The 22,583-nt window shown below is 50.8% G+C and overlaps 1 protein-coding gene across 9 annotated transcripts; it reads right to left on the bottom strand.

The window, feature by feature from the left end:
• Positions 1 to 1,502: 1,502 nt before the first annotated feature.
• On the bottom strand, positions 1,503 to 22,457 carry RAB3IL1 (RAB3A interacting protein like 1). Of its 9 annotated transcripts, XM_074586428.1 has the most exons (13): positions 19,808 to 19,956; positions 17,955 to 18,334; positions 15,222 to 15,456; positions 14,614 to 14,709; positions 12,973 to 13,050; positions 12,141 to 12,356; positions 10,009 to 10,128; positions 8,692 to 8,820; positions 8,466 to 8,578; positions 7,538 to 7,561; positions 5,583 to 5,682; positions 4,516 to 4,582; positions 1,503 to 4,112 (listed from the first exon to the last, which is right to left on the bottom strand). In XM_074586428.1, the coding sequence occupies exons 3-13, from the start codon at positions 15,393 to 15,395 to the stop codon at positions 4,030 to 4,032; spliced, it is 1,200 nt and encodes a 399-aa protein (XP_074442529.1). In that variant the 5' UTR covers positions 15,396 to 15,456; positions 17,955 to 18,334; positions 19,808 to 19,956; the 3' UTR covers positions 1,503 to 4,029. The 9 variants fall into 9 exon arrangements, with proteins under 9 accessions (XP_074442529.1, XP_074442521.1, XP_074442526.1 ...); XM_074586420.1 differs by lacking the exons at positions 17,955 to 18,334; positions 19,808 to 19,956 and adding an exon at positions 22,237 to 22,457; XM_074586425.1 differs by lacking the exon at positions 17,955 to 18,334 and having other exon boundaries at positions 19,808 to 19,968.
• Between the last annotated feature and the right edge of the window lie 126 nt (positions 22,458 to 22,583).

The following is a 22,583-nucleotide window of genomic DNA, read 5'->3' on the forward strand; positions in this document are numbered from 1 at the left end:
GATAACAGAGAGATTTGGGGGCCTGCCTAGGAGTGTTTCAGGGCACTCTTGAGTAGGGAGGACAAAAGAGCCCAGTTCCTGACTTTAAACACAGTGTGGAGAAGGTCATGGTGATGTTTCTATCATGCTGTCATAGCAAGCACCAGTGACTGGGTCTCAGGATGGCATGCAAACAGGAAAAATGGTGAAGGCCTGCCCACCCTCGCATCAAGCATGAATCCAGAGGAAGCTTATGGGGGTTCAGTGCTTCGTTACCCCACGCTGGGGAGAACCTCAGCACCGCGCACTCACCCTGCCTCACCCAGGGACACAAGGTTCCCTGAGGCCAGTCTTCCTCATCCTCGTGCAAGTCTACCTTTACGGTAAAGAGAAGCCCTAGGTCCCAGAACCGCTGCTACCATGAGGTCTAATGCTCTTTTCTGCTCTGGCTGTACCTCTGTTTCATTTCCCAAAGGCCTTTGATGTTTTGCTTCTTCCCTCCACTGCCATCACCACGAGATGACGATAAGAGATCTTCCATGTTAACGTCCACAGCTAAATGCAGGAGGAGAGCAAAGGATTTTAGTGAAACCAGAGCGACCCAACTTCCCAACCTGAAGAGTCTGAGAGCTGCTGCAGGGCAGACACACGCTGTGCCCTCAACCAGCTGGCACCTCTCACTTGTGCTTGCCTCCATTGGGGCATGGAGAGCTGCACATGCGCTGGAGCCAGGGGAACCCAGCCACAGTCCCCCTGCTCCAGAAATAAAGGACAAGGGCCCGCAGGAGCTGGATCTACCTTTTGATAAGAAAAGGCGGCCTTTTCCAAGTCAACTTGCATCTAAAAGCAGCATGAATTAACTAAGGAGCAAGTTCAGTCCCCAGCGCTGCTACAACTCACGCTTGCCAGCTCCCACCTTTGTGTCCGAAGCCCCAGGCCCCCACAGCCAAGGGAAGACCTGCCAAAGAAGAGTCCATGACCCAAAAGTCTCCAGAGAAGAGAAACATTCACTCTACACCACTAAGGGATCATCGGTAATCGCAGCTTCTGAAAGGTTCCCACCACGATTCTGCGTCCACCTGCTGATAGGAAAAGCAGGAGGCCGCTCAGCTCTGCGAGGGAAAAGGAAGCAAATCCTGGAATTAACCAGCCTTTGGGATAGCCAGCATATCCCACGCAATGCTTCACACCAGTAAACTGAACCAGACCACATCTGAGCTGGAAGAGAGCTCAGCCTCGAGCAAGAACCACATAGGCCTGCCCTGTCACAAGAAATACCTGCGATAAAACTCTGTTTGCTATCAAAACACTGTCACTTAGTCCCCGGTGAAGCCAGGGAGCAGCCAGCTACAGGAGGGGCAGACTGATGAAGAAAAGCGTTAAAACCCCAGTCCCTCAGGACACACCAACGGCAAGAGAAGCACCGAGCACAATGCCAGCGAAACTCGATTTTTCTCTCGGCTACTGAGAACACGCGCCCCAGCCAACCCAACCCTAGAACTGCAATCAGACCTTTAAAGAGGTTAATAGCAAATGTTTATTTTCCTTTAATAAAGAGCAGGGTGCAACCATCCCGCTGTTAACGGAGTGACTTCATACTAATTTACAAGTTGTTCTCTCTGCTTTGTTTTAAACGTACGACAACCTCATACAACGCATTTCCCTAATTCCTTTCATCTCAAAGTGCTTTACAAAGTGACACTGAGGGGGGGGAATCCCACAAACCCAAACATCTCCTACATAGAGAAATCATCTCATTCCCAGTGCTGCAACACAACCACGTCTGTTGTGCAATGTAGCAGCTAATGGCACAGGATGACATGTAGACATCAAAAGGTCAGGGGGGAACAGCTACAAGGAGAAACTGCCAGGGAGAGAATTTACCTGAGCTGAAATCTGCAGCTGGGGACAGACATTTCTATTTTCCCCTCCGGAAAAAGCTGATGTCAAATTGCTGCAAGCCTGCGGGCACCAAAGAGGTGCAGGTTTATCGCTAGCTCAAGACCCAGCTGGGCTCTCGCCCAAAGATGTATTTTCCAGGCTTTCACTCCACGTTTGAAACATATTCCTTTGGTGAAGAGTAGGAGATGTACGTACTCATCTAGGCAGGGTGTACTTGTTCTCCCATAGGTACACGTTCTCCCAGCTCTGGGGATGACAACTCATGTTTCAAATAGCTACTAACCCTTGGCAAACAATACCCTATGCCAGTTTAGCTATACGGAAAGGAGTCCCCTGAGGAGCAACTCGGCAGCATACTGTGAGCGTGCTCAGTGACTGGAAAGCTTGTGCTTAGGGGGGTCTTCTACAGGAAGGTTTTCTCAGATCTTCTGTGAAGCTGTCCTTGTGTTAGGTTCCAAGCCAAACCTTTGCCTTCCCCGTCTATTCCTCCTCCCCCGCCCCCTCCAACCCCGGAAAAATCCAGAGCAGCTCAGTTAGTTCTCTTCCACTGACAGTACAGAGTTCCTACTGTAGCATCTCCCAGAAGGGGATGAAACTTCTTGCAGCTGAGGATGGTGATCTGGTTCCGGGCACCAACTTGCTAAGATAAGAGTTACGATGACAGCAGGGTGACGTGCCAGTCAAGAGTGCAGAAGTGCCACATGAGGTGAAAAACCCAGGGTGGGTGGTGGCTGAGCTGATTCCAGAATCACTGAAAAAAAGGCTAAATTGGCTACAAAACACTGTCATGGTTTTTGCCCAGTTCTGTACAGACAAGCCTGGACCCGAGCTCAAGCTATAGTGGGCCTCCACCTTCCAACAGCTTTAGCAACTCCCTTCCCAGCACCTTTTGAGGCATACAGGAGCCTCGTCCCTCACATGTGCACACAAAGATGTCTCAGATTTCCTTATTGGGGGTGGGAGTCCAGGAGAAGCTGGGTTTCCCAGTGGACATGCATCTCTAGGTCTGATGTAATACTGGGAGGAAATCTCAGGGCCTCAAGGCTGTGCCCAGCCTGGGCATGATCCTTCAGGAGACACAAAGAATTCAGCCTGGGACGACGGTTTCTTCAGGAGACATAAAGAATTCAGCCTGGGACCACGGTTTCTATCTAAACAGTGGGAACAGTCCTGCCCGAAGCTCCCTCAGAGCTGGAACAGCTCTAAAGCATGTTTGTGGGTAAGGTTTGTATCTAAGAGCACTGTGGATGACTTCTGCACCAAGGATTGTCACAGGGCACCACACATCACAGTCCACATCGGCCTGTGACAACAGCAGCAGATTCTTTAGACCAGGAGAAAACATGCTGCAGCCAAGCTGCGTCCAGCTGTGAGTTACACAACTTCCCTGCTCGCTTTCTTCTGCTGAAGGCCCCAGGTGCACAGCTCTGGCCTCTGCTCCGGCTGTTCCCCCAGCCTGGATTACCCAGTGCCAAATCGCAAGCTAAAACCAGAAACAAATCCCTCTTTGTGACGCAGCTGGCAGAAAGCTTCTCTCGCAGGCTCCTTTAAAAGGAGCAAGGAAGTACTTGGAAACAGGCTGTTCATGGCTCTCCACAAGATTATTGTGTGCTGCTGGCATTTACAGGGCCGTCAGAGGAGCAATGGTCAGCAGGACCTAGGTGTACGGCTGGGCACAGCACCCTCCACTCCAAAGGAGAAGTGGAACAGATGGACAGACAGCCAGCATCTGTCCCGAAAGACTTGCTTACAAAGAAGGTCCAGGACTCCTGCCTTGCACAGGCCTGGCCTCAGACTATGCCAAAGCAGACTGCATATAAAAACAAAAGTTTTTTTTAAAAAAAATGGATATACACTGCATATAGGAGACTCCATAGAGGACAGTCTGTAGACGGCCACCCCAAAGCAGCCAGGGCCAGCCCGGCTCTGAGGGGGTAGCTTGGAAGCTGCATTCCAGTCACAGTTGGAGAAGTGGGACAGCTGAAGGTGGAACTTGTGCTTCTTGCTCCTTGATCAGCTTCAGGCAGAGGGAGGGTAGGGAGGGAGTAAGGCCCACTGCAGGAGAGGCACCGCGTTCATCTGTTTGGTAGACTACGTTTGACAAGCCGTTCCTACAGGAGCAGTTTCCTTCCATGCTCAGGCTTCTGCTTACATCTCACTGGGATAAAACCCAAGCTTGGCCAGAGACATCTCCCTCCGGAGCCGCATCACCTCCCAGTACATCAGCTCCACTGCAAAGCAAAATGGGTGCAGGGAAGAGAAGGAAAAAAATACACACCAGAAATCACTAAGCAAGACAAAACTGGACACCACCTCATGTTCTGTTTTGCTCTCAGTTCAGCCCAGCCAGGCTCATCCCCAAAGCAAGGGAAGCAGAGGACAGGCCCATAAGGTCACCCCTTACCAGCTCCAACCCAAGGCAAAGGTCCCAACAAGCTGATGAGCAAGGAATAGATGCATCTATTCCTCCCGCTCACGCCTTTCTTTTGTCATTTAACTGTTTCTCAAAGACAGAGGGAGTTGAGGGTACCCCAAGCCGGCCCCATTCCTGTCACGCTGAATAGGACCTCCTAATTCCTCCCAATGGCCCACAGAAGGCATCCCCACCGCAGCCCAGCTTCTATCCCCTCTTACCGTCCTGCCTCACCAAGCCCTGCTGGATGTAGCGAATGTATGTGAAAAAGTTGCACACCGCTGTGATCTGAGGGAGAAAGGGGAAAAAAAGAAAAAGGGTCAGCTACAGAACTGCTTTTCCTGTCAAGAGGCTTGCACAGCACCCAGCAGGAGAGCTCCAAGTGATCAGCACCTGAGACATAGTACCACATACCACCAGATAAAAAGAGATGGGAAGCAAGCTGGTTAAAAATAAATAAATAAAAAATCTGGGCATCTGCAATCCCACCCCAAGATACTATACCCATGAGACACACTGTGGAAGAACTCCAGCCTACTGCAGATTTGAGACATAAGTAATCACTACTTAATATGGCAGCAAAGTCTATGATCTTCCTTCAAAGAACACTGTTCTCCAACGGAATGGAAGTCTTTGGTGTTAACGATTTATGCAGAAAGCATGTATGCAGGGAGGTAAAAGGTGCTCATGACCCAGAGTACTTTGGTGCAAGTGACAAAAATTAGTCAACTTAAGCCCATGCACAAAACCAACTTTTTGGCTCAGAAAGAGTCACATGTTGCAGGATCAGCTCTTCTGATATGTAACTCAGGAAAGCATAATCTTCTAAAATGCTCTGTTGAATCAGGGCCCCAGTAGCAACATTAATAAATCATATCTCCCTTCCCTCCAAAGAAAGGACAGCTTGTTCTCATAACCATTTGAGTCACTGATCTGTACCGGAACAGTAACAAGAGCCAGCATTTAAAGAGCAGAAAATTACTGTGTTTTACAAAGGAGAATTAAAAAAATAATACTAAAGCAAAACAATCAAAGCCCTGTACTGAAGCAAAACCATGAGAAGCAAACACACTGAAGACAGGTTGCCTGAAGGAATGTAAGGCAGAGCACTGGAGCCTGAGGCAGGGCTGGAGACCTGCACCCTAGACACAGACCAAAAGCCAGCTCAACTTCAGGATCCAACTCAAGCCCTGCAGGTTTGTTTGAGGGCTGACCCAAGAGCTCCTCCATCTCAGGACTTGGGACAATTTTGGAGGATCGAGGCACCCGAGGAAGGCAGAAGACTCACCCTGGCCCTGCAGGATGGTGAAATGTAGTAGTAACTCCCAGAATCCCCCAGCATGATGCGGTGCTTGCAGGTCCTGGGGAGGCCACTCAAAGCACATTTCCTGCAGACAAAGAAAAAAACACTTCAGCCTTCCGCAATCGAGTAGCACAGCAGAGCACAGCAATTCAACAGCCTCAACACTATCCCCAAGAGATGGAAGTGGCAGCTCAGAAGCCAGACCCTGTGTCAGTTCAGCGTGAGGAAGAAAAAAACCTTGGCTGCTATGAGCCTTTTGCTCCTTCAAAGATTCCATAAATGGCAAGTTTAGGAGACCTTAGGCTAAATATCTGGAACCATGAATTATTCCATGCCCAAGCAAACCAAGGCTGTACCCTTTCCCTGGCAGACAGCCCAAGACAAAACCACAGAAAATATTAAAGAGGTGAGGCTGGAACAGAGTACAACAAACATCATCTGGTCTCTGTGCATCTTCTCCATGTTCCAGGCAAAGCTTTTGCTGAAGAAGTTCTGCTCAGGTCTATCAGCTTTCCTGATGGGATGAAAACATTCTTGTTGGGGACCAAACCTGGTCTCAAAACAGGTAAATCCAGCATTTGAGCAGCATTTGCTCATGCCGAGAACTCAAAACAAGCCACACTGCAGCCTTTATGCTAGGCTCCTATTAATTAATTTGGGCCCGATTCGAAGCTACTCCAGTTGAAGCCACACGGAGTGATTTTGTACTGACTTCAAGGGGCTTTAGATAAGGCTTGCAGTTCCTAAGAACAAGCCAACCCCTTGTGCAGACAGGGAAGAAGCTTGACTTCACAACTGTAAGGAGATTCCAGACCGAGTGTCTCAAGGAGACCACCAAAAGACACAATCAGCAACGGTGCAGCAGGCCTCTATTTTCTTGCTATTTCCTTCTGTTATTTGCAAGACAACTGATTCCCAGCACGAGCCCGTTGCCTTTCCTTCATCACCACTTAAAGCAGTAAAGCAGTTTTCTGCTGCATACTTGTCACCACGTTCCCTGGAGACTTAAAGCCTTCATGGTAGGAAGGGAGACATCACTCCCCAGCTGCAAAAAGTTGCTCTGTGGGCCATGGAAGATGACAAGACACAGGAGCAGATGCTTCAGAGAGCTTCTGAGCATGTCTCTGTGCTTGCTTTCCACTGCTATCAAGGCAAATATTAGCCAGGAGTGGAAGCGTGGGCTGTAAGTTTTCAGATGCAATGAGAAGTAATCCTTGCCCAAATACTAATTCAACTTATGGGGGTCAAATCCTCAGAAGGTGCAGGATGACCAACACCTTTGTAAACGAGACACTTTTAAGAGGTGCTAAATTTGAGCATTGTAACGCACTGGATAAAAAGGGACTCCTGCTGGTCACTCTTGGCTTGGCTGATACCACTTGGTGTAACCCCAGCTATCACAACTGTAGCTAGAAGCAACCTAAACCACAGCATTTGGACACCTGTCTGTCACTCTACACACCCCAGGGCACTTTGCCAGACATGCCACCATGAAAGCCAGTTGTCCTCAGCACCTCCTGGGCAGCATTTTGCTCTGATGTTATACAGGCAGTGTCACATAGTGGCCAACGCGCTCCCTGCCTGTCTAGACTCCTCAAACTGCTGCACTGAGGTCTGTACAGTAAGGTACAGAGAAGTAGGTCTGGTAGGTCCCAGCAAGGTCCCCAGCTTTCTCCTTTTTGGTCCACAGCATGTCCAAAGTTGCCATAAAAATGAGTGGTTTGCACCTGGGAAGCAAGAGGGAACAAATTCCTTTTGGGTCCTTTACTGCCAATAGCAAGATTCCTTACCATCTTGTCTGGGTGGAGATTAAACAGGGTTAAAAAGTTAGCTTAGTTCAGCTCTAGCCTCAAAGCTGCTAAATTACACTAAGTTAGTAACTTGTTAATGGATTAGAGATCTTTGATCACTGACTAAAAAAAAATAAATACTTCACTTACGTTACAATTTGTGACCGGAACCCACTGTGAAGACACAAAAAAAAAAAAATCAAAAGGAAACCGATAAGGATAAACACAGGATGGGTCGTTCTTGGAACAGGCCTGACACATGTTCACGGAACAATTTGCCGAGAGGCGACAGAAAACGCAGAAGAGTTGTAGGAAACCTGCACGCGAGCAGCATTTACTGTTACAGGAACACAGAAGGTGCTCTGCCTGAAGGCCAGAGAAGGAAGAATGAAGAGAACAAGCCCTGACTGAATTTAAATTCAGTAGCTAAATAAAATCCCCTATCTTCATCTGAAATATCACGCCACCCCTGCTAGTGCACCTCTTTTTTGAGGCAATCTCAAGTTGCTTGCCACATCAGATGCAGTCACACAAGCTCTGGAGCAGCTGCAGTGCCAATTCTGATGGTAAGTTCACAGCATCAGGTGGGGAAGACGATATGTGGCAAGAGGAGATCTCTTCTGACCTAGGCTCAAACCCACCTGGTGCACCAGCGAGGTCAGGAGCACAAGGTGAGCTCCGACCTCACAACATGCAAGAACATGAGATAACGCAGCTCTGACTTAATCCTTTTACCCTAGGTTATGCATAAACACACCTTCAGAGAACATTAAACAAGTTGCTACCTTAAGGAAAAAAAAAACCCAACCAAAACAAACAAACCTCTTCCAAGCCAAGGGCAGTAACACATCATGAGGTTATCCCTCAAAACAGTCAACTACAGCACATCAGTTGAACTGAGATGATTCCCCTTCTCATGTAAAGAGTTAAGCTAAACTACCACTGGTCATAGGCTAGGAGAACACTCAGCTGAGTCCTTTGAACTATTCAACTCAGCTGACTGAGCAAGGCCCGGCCAAACTCCACTAGGTGGTACAAAACAACCAGTAGAAAGGAGAACACAAGCGCAGTTCCTTACTTTGGCCCACCACACTCTTCTGCTGACACCTTCACCACAGGCAGCGTTTGGGAAGCAACCGGCTCAATGGTGAGTGTGTTCTGCTCCACAGCCACTCGCACCAGCTCCGACAGCTGCGGCAAAGAGAAGTGAGTGCAGATATGAATGTGCAAAGGTCACCTCTGTATAGCTGCAGCTTTGGTGCTGCCAGACTGTACGGTTTTTGTCCTCCTTCTCCAGCACTCACCTCCTGCTTTGTGAAGTCCAGACAAGGTCCTACATCTTCTCGATAAATTCTGTCCAGGAAGGAGCAGGATTTATCCAAAGTTGGAGATTCCTTCCAGGCCTGGAACTCAGCAAATAAAATGGAGTCGACCTGCACCAAGTGTCCAAGAGGAACAAGAAGAGGGAAGGTGGGTGGAGGGAGAGATGCAGGTAACCTAACTACGAAACATCTGCTTTGGCATCTAGAAAGGCTCAGACATCACAGAAACGTCTGAGGGAAGGTGGCTTGCTCCAAGGATCTTTCATCTCCCACCCATCAGCAGTTCCATGCCAGACTGACACAGCCATGCTGGGCTTATTCTGCCAGAAACCTGCAGGCAGCTCTCTGACCTTCCTCCAGGACAGGAGGCCACCACACAAACAGTAAGTGCCCCCTCGGCCCATGGCAGGAATGACAAGAGCAGCTGAACGGCAAAGCAGTGTGGCGATGGCACCCAGGAGGCAGAATCTTTCTGTAAGGAAAGCATTGCTACAAAAAACAATGAATTGGAAAAAGCTATTAATAAACAGCCGTCAGCAGGACTACATTTAGTGAGCCCAAGTATGAACTCACAGGGTATGCCGCTCCTTTACAGACCACTCCAAGCCCAGAACTCTGGTGTTTGGGGAGTCACAGAAGTAATGGGAACACTGGGCAGCCACGCAGGCTGGCTGACGCAAGCTGAGTGTAGGAAAGGAGGTCTCTCAAAGGGAACTCAAAGACTAGGAATAGCTTTACCCATTCTAACGTCTGCTCATTGCCTTTTACAGGTGGGTCCGCAAGCATTATCGCTCCTCAGCAGCAAGTGATCCAGGATAGAGCTTACTCCCATTCCCTGAGCCAACAGGACGGTCACTCCCTCCATCTCTGTCTGGCTGAAAATACTTCAGTTCTGGAGATTCTCTGGGACCTGGCATTTAAACCCCAGATGGACCATTAGCCAAACCACCAACCTGACTGACAGGGCGCCTCCTTAAAAGGCCAGCAAATCCTGTTAAAGCTGCTGAAAGGAAAAGCAAAACTAAAGAAACCCTGCTGAGCAACATGAAGAACATGAGTGAAGAAAGCTGAAAAAGGTCTGGGTTCTAGCACACCCGCTGTATTCTATGGATACTGTGCACCTGCTACCAGGAAACAGCTTCAGAGCAACAAGATGGAAAAATAAACCAACGGAAAAAAACCCCAACAAAAGAAAACAAAAAAATGGATCTTAGCATACAAGGAAGCTAGAACTGAAAGGCTGGAAGTGTGAGAGGCAGATGGGTCCCACCCCTCCCCGATGTTGTCAGGAAAGGTTACCTGCCGCAAGGATGAGGAAGCATCTGCCCCCAAGGCCTGCCAGCCTGGTTCATAGGTGATGTGGATAGCCTTCCCAGGGATGATACAAAGGAGCAGAGAGAGGAGAGCGGGTAACCCAGACTTTGAGGGCAGAGGGAGAGACAGACAGTGAAGGAAAAGGTTTAGAGAGATAGGCAAGAAAGGGAGGTAAAAAACCTGAGACAAAACAGAAGATACAAAGAAAGGCTCAAGTCCTCCCTTCCAGAGAGCTAAGAGTCCTGCTCAAGACATCACAGGGCCACAAGCACCACCCTTTGACTTCAGCTTGAGGTGCAAAAAGGGAACAAGAATTCTGTCATTTTTAGTCTCAACTTAACATGGGGCACGTTTGTTTGTTTTTTTTTTTTCCATAGAGCACCAACTCTCTGAATACCAAGTTCCCTTTTATCACCTCTCGCATAGACCACTAAAGAATCTGAGAGACGGAAATTAACAAGTTAACAAAAAACCACCCCACCCTTGATATATAAAATTATTTGTCACTTTGGAAGCTGTAGCCCTGGGATTGTAAGCCCCAGGATATCTGCACCATGTGGAAGTTACCCACACAAAGAAATCGACAGGTCCAAATATTTAACAAGCAAGTCACTTACAAGAGCTAGCACTTCTCTGTAGATCGTCAACACGAGCTTTGCTGAGACTGAACCGAGAACAGCAAAATGAACTCCCCAGTAGGCAAAAGTTATCTCTGCTTACTGTGGGCAGAGGGCAACTTCTACAGGGTAGACAGTAGTTCACCAAACTGGGCTCTAAGTTTGGAGCTCCTCTGTTCTGACCGGAGGAATTATTAGCATTGGGAGAGGTCACAGGACCTTAAAAAGATTAAAAACTTTTTCTTCCTGGCCCTCAAAGCAGCTTCTAGCTGACTGTACTTGACCCCAACTTCCAGCATATCTGGACTGTTCCCTGCTTGACCAAGAGAAACCAATGCATCAGGCTTTCACGGTTACTGAGCTGATTTTTTCCTTTGGCTTTCTTTCTGGCATAGCCTTTGCTCCTCTCTGCCTGTGAACAGAGTTAAAGATCTTCATCTCTTGTTGCTATTGCGGTCTTGGGACAACGGCCATAGCCAATGTTGCCTGAAGCATTCCATCCAAACTCTAGCAACAAGAGGACATTTCATTGAATCCACTGCCAAAAGCAGAGGTTACCCGTGTTGCCAGCAGAGTCCTGTTTGGTGAGAGTATTAATTTCACAAGTGGCTCTTGTGCATACATTCTCACACAAGCCAAGTGACCAGGTGCCTTCACGTTCCCTCAACAATTCTTCATGACAGAGGCCACAGCTCCCAGAAAATCCACTAGGGACATATATCCCCCCACCGCATTCTCACCGATTTTCATTCTTCCTGACCTGCCTCTTTTTTGCTCCCCAGGACAGCTGTGTACACGTCTGGCTAGTGGAAAGTTCCCAGACGAAAAGGTCCTGCTAGCAGGAAGAAGCTTTACTTCACTCATGGTCACAGCAGGTGGGGGACTATCAAAGGATCACAGAAGGGAATTAAATAGGGTTTGTCTGAAAGACATTCACAAATGCTCAGTATGCTTCTCTGAACATTCCTTCCAGTGAGGAAGGAATTAAATGTCATTAAACATATACTCTGAAAAGAAGAGCACATGTCCAAGAACACAGAACAAGTGACAGAGACTACAAGTTGAAGGAGGTGTCCTGGTGTCCAGTCCAAACTAGGTAGAGGGAAGGAACAACAGCAAGTCACGGCAGAGCAGGTCATGGACTCATCTACTACGATGCAGCAGAACAACTGGCTTCTCCTCAGCAACTCCTGACATATCCACTCTCTGCACTGGTAACTCCTGGATCTGTCCATGGCCTCCAGGGATCCCTCAACTGCTTCCTCTAGCAGTTGTCCTGATGCAACCTTGAACACACTTCCCAAAAGGGGAAATCTTCACAAATGGAAACCCTCCAGAGCCTGCCTCAGCACAAATTTAGGGAACAAGCTGCACGGACAGCTTCTTCCAACACTGAAACCACAGAGCTCTCCAGGAAGCCCAAGTGAGAAGCTGCACAGCTCCCTGAGCACGGTGACAGCGGTGGCTCCAAGGCCAATGCAGTGAATGGCCCTCACCCACCTCTTTGCGCTCATGACTGACTGGCTCTGGAGTCACATTCTGGCTGGCAGCTGAGACCATTGCGCTGCTGGTGCTCTTGTTTCGGCCATGGCCCTTCCTGAAGACAGTTTTAGAAGGGCTCTGGAGCTGAGGGTGCAGCTCCCGGTTTGGAGAGGAAGGTGTGGATGTGATCACCAGCGTCTTCAGAGCTGTTACCTCTGCCTGCAGCATGTCGATCTGAGGAGACAAGGCAAGAGTCAATCGCACCTGCTGAGCTCGAGCTTGCCGCACCCCACCAAACACTAAACCCATAGGGAACCAGCTACAGGCCCAGCCACAACTTCTCCCCATTCTCCCAAACACCCACCATCACCCAGAATTTTAAACAAGGTTAATCAGCAGCTATTCAGGAACCCATCCCTCTGCTCCTCAATCTGAGCACATTTTGCTTCAGGCTCTTTTTAGACCCAAAAAATCCAGAAGAAATGTCTCTCTCCTCAAGAAGGAACCAGTTGAGCAGCCCTGTGGTGCAGCCTTGTCGGGAAATTCCAACTCCCCAGCTCCCCGCTCTAACCATCCCCACAGCCGTGGCAATTAAACAGCGTATCATTTCTCCATGGTTCCTCTGGCATCCATTTCTCAAAGGGGAGCTGGATCAGCAGCAGACTGCGAGGATGCCTTTTTCCCCTCTCATTATCTGCTGGAGAGGGAACAGAGTAAATGCAGCACCTCAGAGAGACTGAGCTGCAGGCACTTTACTCTCCTCCAGCCAACAAACCGCACCATGGCCAGGCTGGGCAGGGATGGCACCAACCTAGCACAGAGATCAAGTCACACAGAACGCAGTTCTCACCTTCCCCCGTGCCTCCCTCAGCTGTTTCTCTGATGCCGCCTGTTTAGTGTTTGCTTCTCTCACCATCTTGTGCGCTTCCTGGACCAGAGAGAATTTTAGTCTGCCTGTTGCAGCTCCAAGTCATAAAGTCACCATGGCAGGCCAAAGCTCTGCCATATAGCAGGCTCAGGGCAAGCAAGCAGGGGGACAGACATCTCTGACGCATCTAAGGGTTTTACTGTGTCAGCTGTGGAGAGCCTTCCCCCAGAATTTCCCAGAGAAGGCTCTCAGTGCCAGAGCCTGGAGTGCATCCCCCTTCTAGGAGTGTGGTTGGCTAAATGAAAGAGTTTAGCTGGCTGAGTCCAAGGTCATCTCTTTCACTGATATGGGCTGCTGTGAACAAAGCTAGAAGCAAGGGCCTGCCCTTCCCTGCCCTTGGGAATTGCTTTAAAGCTGAGGCTTTCACACTAGCACCCACCTGTGCTACATCACAGCTGTGTAGCAGCTGTGTCTGCGCCCGGTCCAATACCTCTGTGACTTTGACCTTGACTCAGACTTACTAGCTTGGCTTCCTGACTTGACCTCAGGCCTGCGCTGTCGCAGCAGGCTTGCTGGTTGATCACTGGACTGTTTTCTGACCCTGACTGCTGTCTGTGGCACAGATCTTGATCCAGACTTGCTGCTCCATGTCTTGGCTCCTGGCTGGTGAGGTCACTGCTCTTGCCTGACTTGTTATTGCACTTTGCTCCCACTTCCCGTGCGGAGCAGCCAGCCCTCGCTGCTCTGCACACGGCTGCAACACAGCAGAAGCTGTAGCTCAGCTGGGGGCCAAATGGTAGAGGCCAGCTTAAAAGCATCTCCCACAGGAAGAGGGGAGCAGTGAGAGTCTCAGCTGGGGCCTCCCCACAGCACTGTCTGAGGCCACCAAAGGAAGGGGACAGCCCTCAGCTACATTATCTCTAAATTCACCCTGAGCCCAGGCAGCCAAGTCTCCAGGAGGGGGATGCTCTCTTGGCTCTCACACTCACCATCAGCCTGTGTTTCAAAGGTACAGATGGGCTCTGACTTTCTTCACTGCCCAGGCAGACCCAGACATTAGAGTTGCTGGTAAATGGGATTTTGCCAGGATAGAGCTTGGCAAGAATCACATTACAAAAAAAAAAAACAAACCAAAAAACAAACCACCAACCAACAGGCCGCCTGAACACTCACTGGAGCAGAGTATATGAGGACATCCAGCTTGTTCCCACCCCAAGCAAGGGCTGACAGGAGCCAGGGAATCATCTCTATTGCACAGCAGCTGCTGTCCAGACTGCAGAGCAGGCATGGGAGAGGGGCAGGGAGCTATGCTTAGCTCCAGCTGCAGGCATCCCCACATTTGTTTTTGCTACCAGCTGTACAGACCCATAACTACCGTGCTCTTTATGCCACCCCACAGCTACTAGAAGGAGAAAGAAATGCATGCAAATGCTCCCCAGAAGCAGGTAGAAGCCCCTGCTCTGAGGCTCCGCCTGCAGCACTGCTTCTCAAAGTGGGAAAGAACAACAGGGGAAAGGAGGAAGCTGTGGGAGGAGACGGCTGGAAGTTCAGGGAAAGCCTGTCTTAAAGGAGTTGGATGTAAGCTTAGCTTAAAAAATTATGGGAAAAGGAAGAGGGTGGTACCTCAAATAGGCTAGCTGTTAACTCCTCTAGTTCCTGCTCCAGTTGTTCTCTGACTTTTGACAATCTCTCACATTCTTTGTCCTTCAGCTTCAGCTCCTGTTGAGGAAATGGAAAGGGACGCACGAGCTCGTAGCTGGCCCCAGCAGCGCTGACACCTGCCTGCCCCAACCTGTCAACCACAACCTTTCCTCCCCACCACGGCACGGATCCCTGGCCCAAGACTCCTGTCACTAAACTCTGTACCACACTCCATGTCACCAAAGGCATCCGTCCAGAAATTGTAGCAGGCTTTTCAGGCTGGAATTGCTCATTCGCCATTAGCAAGGAGGCTCCATAGTAAGCAGTGCTTTCTGCAGTGCTTACTGCAGCAAGTTTCCAGGACTAATTTGGATGTTGGCATGGAGGTTTTGGGTCAACCTGGCAATTGATGTCCTGCTCCAAAGCATTTTATGGCCACCTGAGTTCAATCTCACTCCTCTTCTGCCTGCTTCAGACTGCGGCACAGCCACATCCAGACCTTGCTCCCTCCAGCACCGCCTCTAGGAAAACCCCAACTGCCCAAATCTATGCTACAATCCTCGGGTGTTCTCAAAAACTCTGGGCCTCACCTTTTGTGCTTTGTGTAGCTCTTCCTTCAGGAATTCAGACCCCTTTTCACGGATCTCCACTGAAGAGCTGCGTAGACGTGACACGTTGAGCTGCTCAGTGGACTGGGTCTCATCCGCACCTCCAGCATCCTGGCATCCTGTCTCTGGCTCCTCCTTGCTGCCTTTGGATGGCATTAGTGTCTTCCAGTGTCCTACAGCGGGTTGCTTCTGGCCGTCTTCCTCAAAATTGGCCTGGCTGTGGGGTTCCAGCACAGTGAAACTTTATATGGGGGCGATTCACAGCCTTCATCTTACACTTGCAACACATCCACCTCCAGCCTCTCACAGGCACTGAAGTGAAGCAGGGAGGGTGATGGTGGATGAAAAGGGCAGGATTGGCTTAAAGGACCTGCTTTGTGCCAGCGGCACCAGTTTCTTTACCCTCCATGCAGGCACTGCCTCCTTATTGAAGTGCTTCACCCTTTTAGCATGGATTGCTTCCAGACCAGCAGAAATGGAGACGACAGTCTAAAATACACACTTTGAGGGAAATCTCCACTCCCGTCCTGGGATCTTTAAGAATCAGACCAAGTCTAGTTTGAGATGCCCAGCCTGCACTCCTTTTAGGGAGGGCTGGTTTCTCAACAGCAAGTACTCCCTCACAGGTAATTCTGAATACACAAAACTTAGTAGGCAAAGCAATGCTATTAGTAACTCCTGGTTTTACCCTTCTCAACCGGCACGTCACAGATAGTATTATCTCAGTATAAAGCAGGAGAACTAAAGACAGCTGCTCCAGGAATCCTGTTCTCACCTGCTTTCAGACAGAAACAGACTGCAGCTGGCTCGTTTGGAACTCTGGTATACACCCAGTAGACCTAAATTCAGAGACACTGCTTCCCCAACTGAAGGATGAGCAAGAAAAAGTGAGTACAGCTCTTCCATTCTCTAGCAATACACAGACCTTAATCCCCTCCGCTGCAAACCCAGCCTTCCTCTCCCCCCAACCCTTGATCCCAAAGGGGAGAATCTGTTTTTAACCTACCGGTTTCCCACCAAAGTTCTCCACAGACCTGTCTAAAACAGTGTATTTCCATTGAGCTGAGATGAAGACCTATTTTTTAATTTCAGTGCCAAGTAGAGATGTACTAGAAAGAGAGAACCAGAAGAGCCACCCAGGACACTGTTCCCCAGTGCTCAGCAGGACTCTGTCCACAGAGTAACAGAGACCCTGCAAGAGGCTGATGAATTTAGTAGGATTTGCAGCTGCTGGGGTCTCACAAGAGGAAAACGTAGGCTTAAGTACCTGCAGGACAGGGTATTGCCATCTTAGAGTTGCCTAGAGCACATGCATCACCCCTTCTTCATGCGTTGAAGTGTCCTAATGTGGTCACTTGCCATCTGAAGTCAGCCGGAGCGCAATCAAGCCTTGCACACACGGAAGCTTTCTATCATGTCCAGCACACACCACACAACAGATGAACCTGCTGCCAGTTATCTCTGGGTCACAAGGCTCAGATGAGCTGTGGCGCTACCCTCTTCCATGCACAGCACCAGACCCTCCTCCCACACACTCTTTCTGGCTACTGCCTCTTGCCCACCACCTTCTCCTGTAGAGAAGCTATCGCCTTCTTTTGGTTAGGTTCACTTTCTCTTCTTCCCTTTTCCTAATCTCTGTATTTTCCTCTTCTGTATTTGCCCTACCTCCTGTATTCCACCCAAGCCACACTCTTTCCCCTTGCTCTGACTCCAGCCCCATACTGGGCTTATCTCCTCAGCCATGTGCACCTCAAAAGAGCCTTCCTCGTTCTCCTTCGTCTCACTCAAACACTAAAGGCAGTCAAACCATGAGGCCAACTATTGACAGGCCTTTTTCTCCTCGGCTATGCCAACTGGCAACAGTGTGGTGCTACCACCTTTTCTACCCAAATTGCTCCCTTTCTGCCCCCCCAAAGCTGCCCATGAGCAACAGTTGTCCGCAGTCACCTTCCAAAGCAGAAAAGAAGCAGCAGCTACCAGCTGGCATGTGGTAAAGCACACATGGAAAACTCTGAACCCTTGGAAGATGAAGAGCACAAGATCATCGCCACGCCATGCCAACTAGACAGCATTTTGACTACAGAACTGGGGGAGGCGGACAGGCAGTTGGTATCATAGATTTTTCTGACCTCTCTGTTGAGCAAGAACAAGTGAAAGCAGCAGAAGGATGGTCACACAGCAGTGCTAAGAAGGTAGGAAAAGACAGAAACAAACTGGTGTCCCATTGACTTCACCTGGTTTTACTGAACGTTCACCGGGAAGACCTAGAAAAGGAGGCTCATCCTGGTGATACTACTAAATTTGGAAGTGTGGAAAATAACATAAAAGGGTGCATTGGGGAAAGGGCAAGAAAATAAACATTAGTTTTGGCCAGAGGAAAAAGGACAGACAGTGCCGCCAAGCAAAGATAATTCATCTTGAGCTATTCAGCATGCTGGGGCTGCTTGATAAAAAGAAATATGACAAACATGGAGGGATACACCCGACTGAGTGAGCCACGACCAACGGGAACTCCCAGACCAGGCAGGCTTCTACAGTTTGAGGTGCAAGAGAGCACAGTAGTGCAAACTACATGGTGTTCAGAGTGTGCAATGCCTGCTCCATCCAGTTAGGCTGCTGTGTTGGCACATTCGGTTAATCAGAGGAAAGGCATAACTGCACAGAAGAAATAAAATGGTTTAGAAAGGTCAAGATGAGCTAACACGGATCACTCACCTAAACAGGGCCGTCGCTAACGGGATGAGGAGGTCTCCAAAGGCTCCAAACACTAAGGCAGGGGAGGGATCGAGGAAGAGAATGACCCAAAGGAAGGAATTAAATCCATTACAGGAAGGTGGGGACGTAATGAGACCAATTCATCCCAGAGATCAGGGGAGGTTCTCTGCAATGGATGTGCCACAGAGCAGGGGAAGCATGCCAAACAGAGAAGTCTGTTCAACAGTTAAACCATTTCTCAGGTGGCATAGTGGAAGCCCTCTCTGCTGTGGACTTTTGAGATTAGACAGGGTAAGTCGCAGAGAACACGTGTCTCCAGGTTCTCCTGCATTAGAGAGGAAACACACCCAACAGGCCCCAGCCACTCCAAGCACCTCCAACTTTTGTGACCAGGAGGAAAAACAGAGCACAGAAAAAGAATTAGATTCCAACCTAAGCAGCTAGTAAAAAAAATAAAGAAGCAGCAAGGAAAAGGAACATTTCAACAGTTCACCAAACTACTAAGACAGCCAATCTAACCCATACATAACAGAAAGAAAAAAACCAACGTTTCTTTATAAGTCTCAAGTTCTCAGACAAAAGTTGTTTGTCTTGGGAGACAGGTATTCCAGTGTATTTCCACACGCTACGGAAGAAAACTGGAGGACACGGAGGAATGAAATAGTCTCACCCACACTCTGTAATGCCAAGGGACCTAAAAACCTATGCTGAAAAATCATCCTATCTTCTACGACAGAACGGCACACTCTCCGCACCGTGCAAACAGAATCCCTATGAAAACCTTGGCTTTGCTTGCCCCTGCCCATCTGCAGTGACCAGCTGGGGCTTTGAAATGCACCCCCCAGAGACCCAAGGACCACCACGTACGCTCCCGCTCTCTCGCTATCGCCTGTCTGACTGGTGGCTATCTTTCTCAGAAAAATGCATCATATCCTAAAGGTCCCACACTGACACAAGAACTGCAAACTTACACAAAAAAAAAAAAAACAAAAAAAAAAAAACCACCCAAAACCAACACCCCATAACCTTCTAAAGTTGCATTCTGTAGAAAAGGCAAAAAAATGTGCAGGATCTGCACTTTTTCCAGCGGGCCCCACATGTTTCCTGCAGAGCTGATCCGACAGGGTTATTTCCCATGCAAACAGCCTGTGGGTCTCTCCAGGTTAAACTCTTACCCTCAGGCTTGTGAAAAGGACCCGGCTTTTCCATCCTGACCAGGACAGAAGCCTGACCGCCGCCGTTCTGCACTGCCACGAAGCGGCATCGGTCCACAGCCCGCTCACCGCCCCGCCAGCTCTCAAAAGCTTTTGCAAAGCATATGGTCTGTTCTATCCCAGCATAATGAACAATTTGTGTTCCTTGTGTTTATCTCAATCACCCACTGTGTCCTTATGTCCGCGGGTCGCTGGTACGGTGCCTCCTTATTCTGTCTCTTTACTTGACTTCCATACGACTGCACGGACGAACACACGCCTGCAGAGCCTGGAGACCGGGCTGACCCGTGAGTTTTTCGGCTGCAAGGGCGCGAGGTGTTAACAGCAAAACGAGCAAACCCAACGGAACTCATTCCGAGGGGAAACCAGCAAACCCAACGGAACTCCGAGGGGAAACTCAGCCCGGCTTCTCCCGGCCCTTGTCCCAGCACCCCGGGACGGCGAGGCTCAGGGACCCGCCGTCGGCTCCCCCCCCCCCCCCGCCCGCTCTGAGGGGGGTAGGTCCGGCCGCCACACTCCGCAGGCCCGCAGCGCCCTGCCGCCTTCCCCCGCCACCGGCCAGGCCCCGCGTCCCGGCCCCCGCCTCACCGCCCGCAGCCTCACCCCGCCAAGCCGGCGGGGCCGGGCTCCCGGACCTACCCCCGCCGCATAGCTGGGTCCCGCTGCCGCTGCCGCCGCCGCCGCTCAGGGAGGAGGCGGAGGAGCGCCCGCCGCCGCCCCCATGCCCGGAGCCGGGGCCGTGCCCGGCGCTGCGGCACCGCCTGAGGGACGGGCTCCCGCCGCCCGCGGGGACACCACGTGACACCGGCGCCGCTCGCGCGCTAGGGGGCGCGCCTGCGCGCTGCCGCCCGGCCGGGGCCCGGCGGGGAGCGGGATGGCGGCAGGGACCGGGGGCCGCCCCGAGGCCCCGCCGCTGTCGGGTCCCGGGTTGTGGAGCCCAGCCCGGCCCCTGGGCGGCATTGCGGCCTTTGTGGGCGGGGGGGGGGGGGTGGGGGACCGGAGGCGCTCCGGCGGGCGGTGCTGCGCTGGGCCCGGCGTCCCGTCCCCCTCAGCGTGATGGTTTTATCGATCCCGACGGTGCTTTGTGTTTTCCTTAGGGCGGCGGCTGCCCGAGTGGAAATCACAGCGCTCTCCCCCTCTGAGCAATCAAACCAGGGGTGTTTCCAGACCTGCGAGTCCATGGAGGAGTTTGCAAGCCCTTGCGAAAGGTCCAGGGGAGAGACGTTAGAAACACAAACCTCAGAACTTCTGTCCTGATTTGGGCCTCGCCGTGGCCGCGATGCGCGCTGCCGGGGTGAGCAAAGAGCCTTCCTCCCGAGCTGAGGCTGGGAGAGACAGCCCCGGCACGGGGCTGGTACAGGGCAGGCAGCGCACGCAAGTGGATGTCGCTGCCATGTGTAGCCCGGGGCCCTGGGAGAAGGTGTGTGCAGACAGGGATGCAGACAGGGATGCACACTGGTGCCAGCACCTGATAACGCCCTCACGCTCCCCATAAACACATGGTCCCTCCCTGGCACGGAGCCTGCCCTCAGCCTGCTGCTGACGCAGCTCTCAGCTCCCTGGGATGAACTCAGCTGGGGATGTTGTCCTGGTCTGAGCTTCTCTTTCGGTAATTTTACTCGTCTAACACTTGGGAAAACTGCATTTTTACAAGACTCTAGTGTCCGAATTGGTGGAAATATTTACTTTACAGCCAGCCGTGCTATGGGGGTGTCAAGGTCTCAGCGTTTTCGAGCTCGCCAGGTGCGGGGATGAGGAGGAGCGAGACCCGGGCGCTTGCCCCAAGCTGCCAACAGGGTTATTTCAGATCAGGAATGTCACATTCGATATAAATCAGAAAGTTTGCCGAGGAGTTCTCTCCCTCCCCCTTGCTGGCTGCCATCCTGAGCACTCCTTGCCCCAGCGTTGGAGCCCTGAGCCCTTCCCTTCCTCCCGCAGCCGCAGCGCTCGCAGGGGCCCACATTGGCTGTCCCTGCCGGGTGTCCACAGATTCCTGTGATAGAATGGGCTGGGAATAGTCCTTGTGTATTTTATATTGCTGTCGGGATCAATATTGGTTCTTCAGTATTGTTAATTATTTGCTCTTATTCTATTAAATCTGTTTATACTTCAACCCTCGGGTCTCCTTGTTTTTTCCCCGATTCCCCTTCCCAGGTGGGGAGGGATCACTGGGTGAGAGAATAATTGTCTAAATGACAATAAGTTGTTGTGGGTTCCTCAAACCATAACAGATGTAAAGAAGCGATAATATAAAAGAACATGAAAGAATGGGGGAAACCTGGCTGGGGGGAGAGATGACTGTTCTTGATAGTCCTGGGCAACAGTGGGACTGGACCAGGATTTTTAAACTTGGCATTGAGGGAAAGCACTTGGGTTTCCGTACCCTTCTATGAGTGCGATGAGTTGGTCTCGTTGTCACTGAGCTTTGGACTTTGGATGCTGTGGCTCCGATATTTAGCTAGCTCATCCTTGCACTCACTGCCTCCAGGAGGCTGGGGGAGCGGGGCAGCGCTCCCAGTAGATGACAGCCGTCATGTGGCCGCGCTGATTTACATCCTTTCTGCAAAGCAGTGGGAACACTCCGTTCTCTTTCCACCGATTCTCCTCCCCCTGTATCACCTGTGCAGGGAGGAGCCCCTTTGCCCAGGGCGTCCTCATCCTGAAAGCTTTTTCCTTGCTTACTCTACTCTGAGGGGCAAAAAGGGTCAGCCCCAGGAATCACCTGGGGCATTTGGAAATGACCGATCCACTCCACACTGAAATCCAGAAGAGCTACAGTTCTAGAAAGTTCACTATCTCATTGGGGCATTACGTCCAGGCAGAGAGACAACTGCCACACACAGCACTGTGGGGTTCCCACCTCCCCAGAAATTGCTCCAGGGAATGCGCAGCACGTTGTCCCTGTCCCCAGGGCATGCTGTCTACCCGCTGGGACAAAACCGTTCCTGCTGTTACCCCAGGCCCACAGCGGATCCCACAACCACCTCTGGACTGACAGTGCTGCAATTCTGGTGACAGAGTGTGTTTTCCAGATCCGTCCTTCCCCCACGTTTCCCATTGCGTCCTACCTTGCCGTTGCCCTGAGCGTTCCTCCAGGCGGTGGTATCCCCCCCGAGCCTTCGCCCACAGCCGCAGCTTCTCCCCTGGTCTCAGCTGCCCCATCCTCTGCCTCACAGCCAGACACAACGCCAAAGGCAGGCAAGTTAGACACGGTGATCCTCGTATCCATTGTAGAGCGTCACTGTAGGTACTACACGGCGAGCAATTCCCTGTCCCAGCTTCTCCCGGGTGTCCATGTCATCTACAGCCCTGCCCTGTCTCATGGCCAGGATCCACGGTGACCACAGGCCGACCCCATGCTCTGAAGTCTCAGTGTCTGAGAGATTTCTGTCGATGGCTGTAACCTTTGTTATCC

Source organism: Larus michahellis, chromosome 4 (genome assembly GCF_964199755.1).
Source record: "Larus michahellis chromosome 4, bLarMic1.1, whole genome shotgun sequence".
Taxonomy (NCBI): domain Eukaryota; kingdom Metazoa; phylum Chordata; class Aves; order Charadriiformes; family Laridae; genus Larus; species Larus michahellis.

Bases quoted from the DNA above. Each gene is read 5' to 3' on its own strand.
- RAB3IL1 (XM_074586420.1), bottom strand. From the start codon at position 22,397: ATGGATACGAGGATCACCGTGTCTAACTTGCCTGCCTTTGGCGTTGTG. The intron at 5,683-7,537 runs GTAAGTGAAGTA...CTTTGTCTGCAG, and splicing joins TTCCGGTCACAAATTGTAAC to GAAATGTGCTTTGAGTGGCC. The intron at 4,113-4,515 runs GTAAGAGGGGAT...TTTGCTTTGCAG, and splicing joins GGGCTTGGTGAGGCAGGACG to TGGAGCTGATGTACTGGGAG.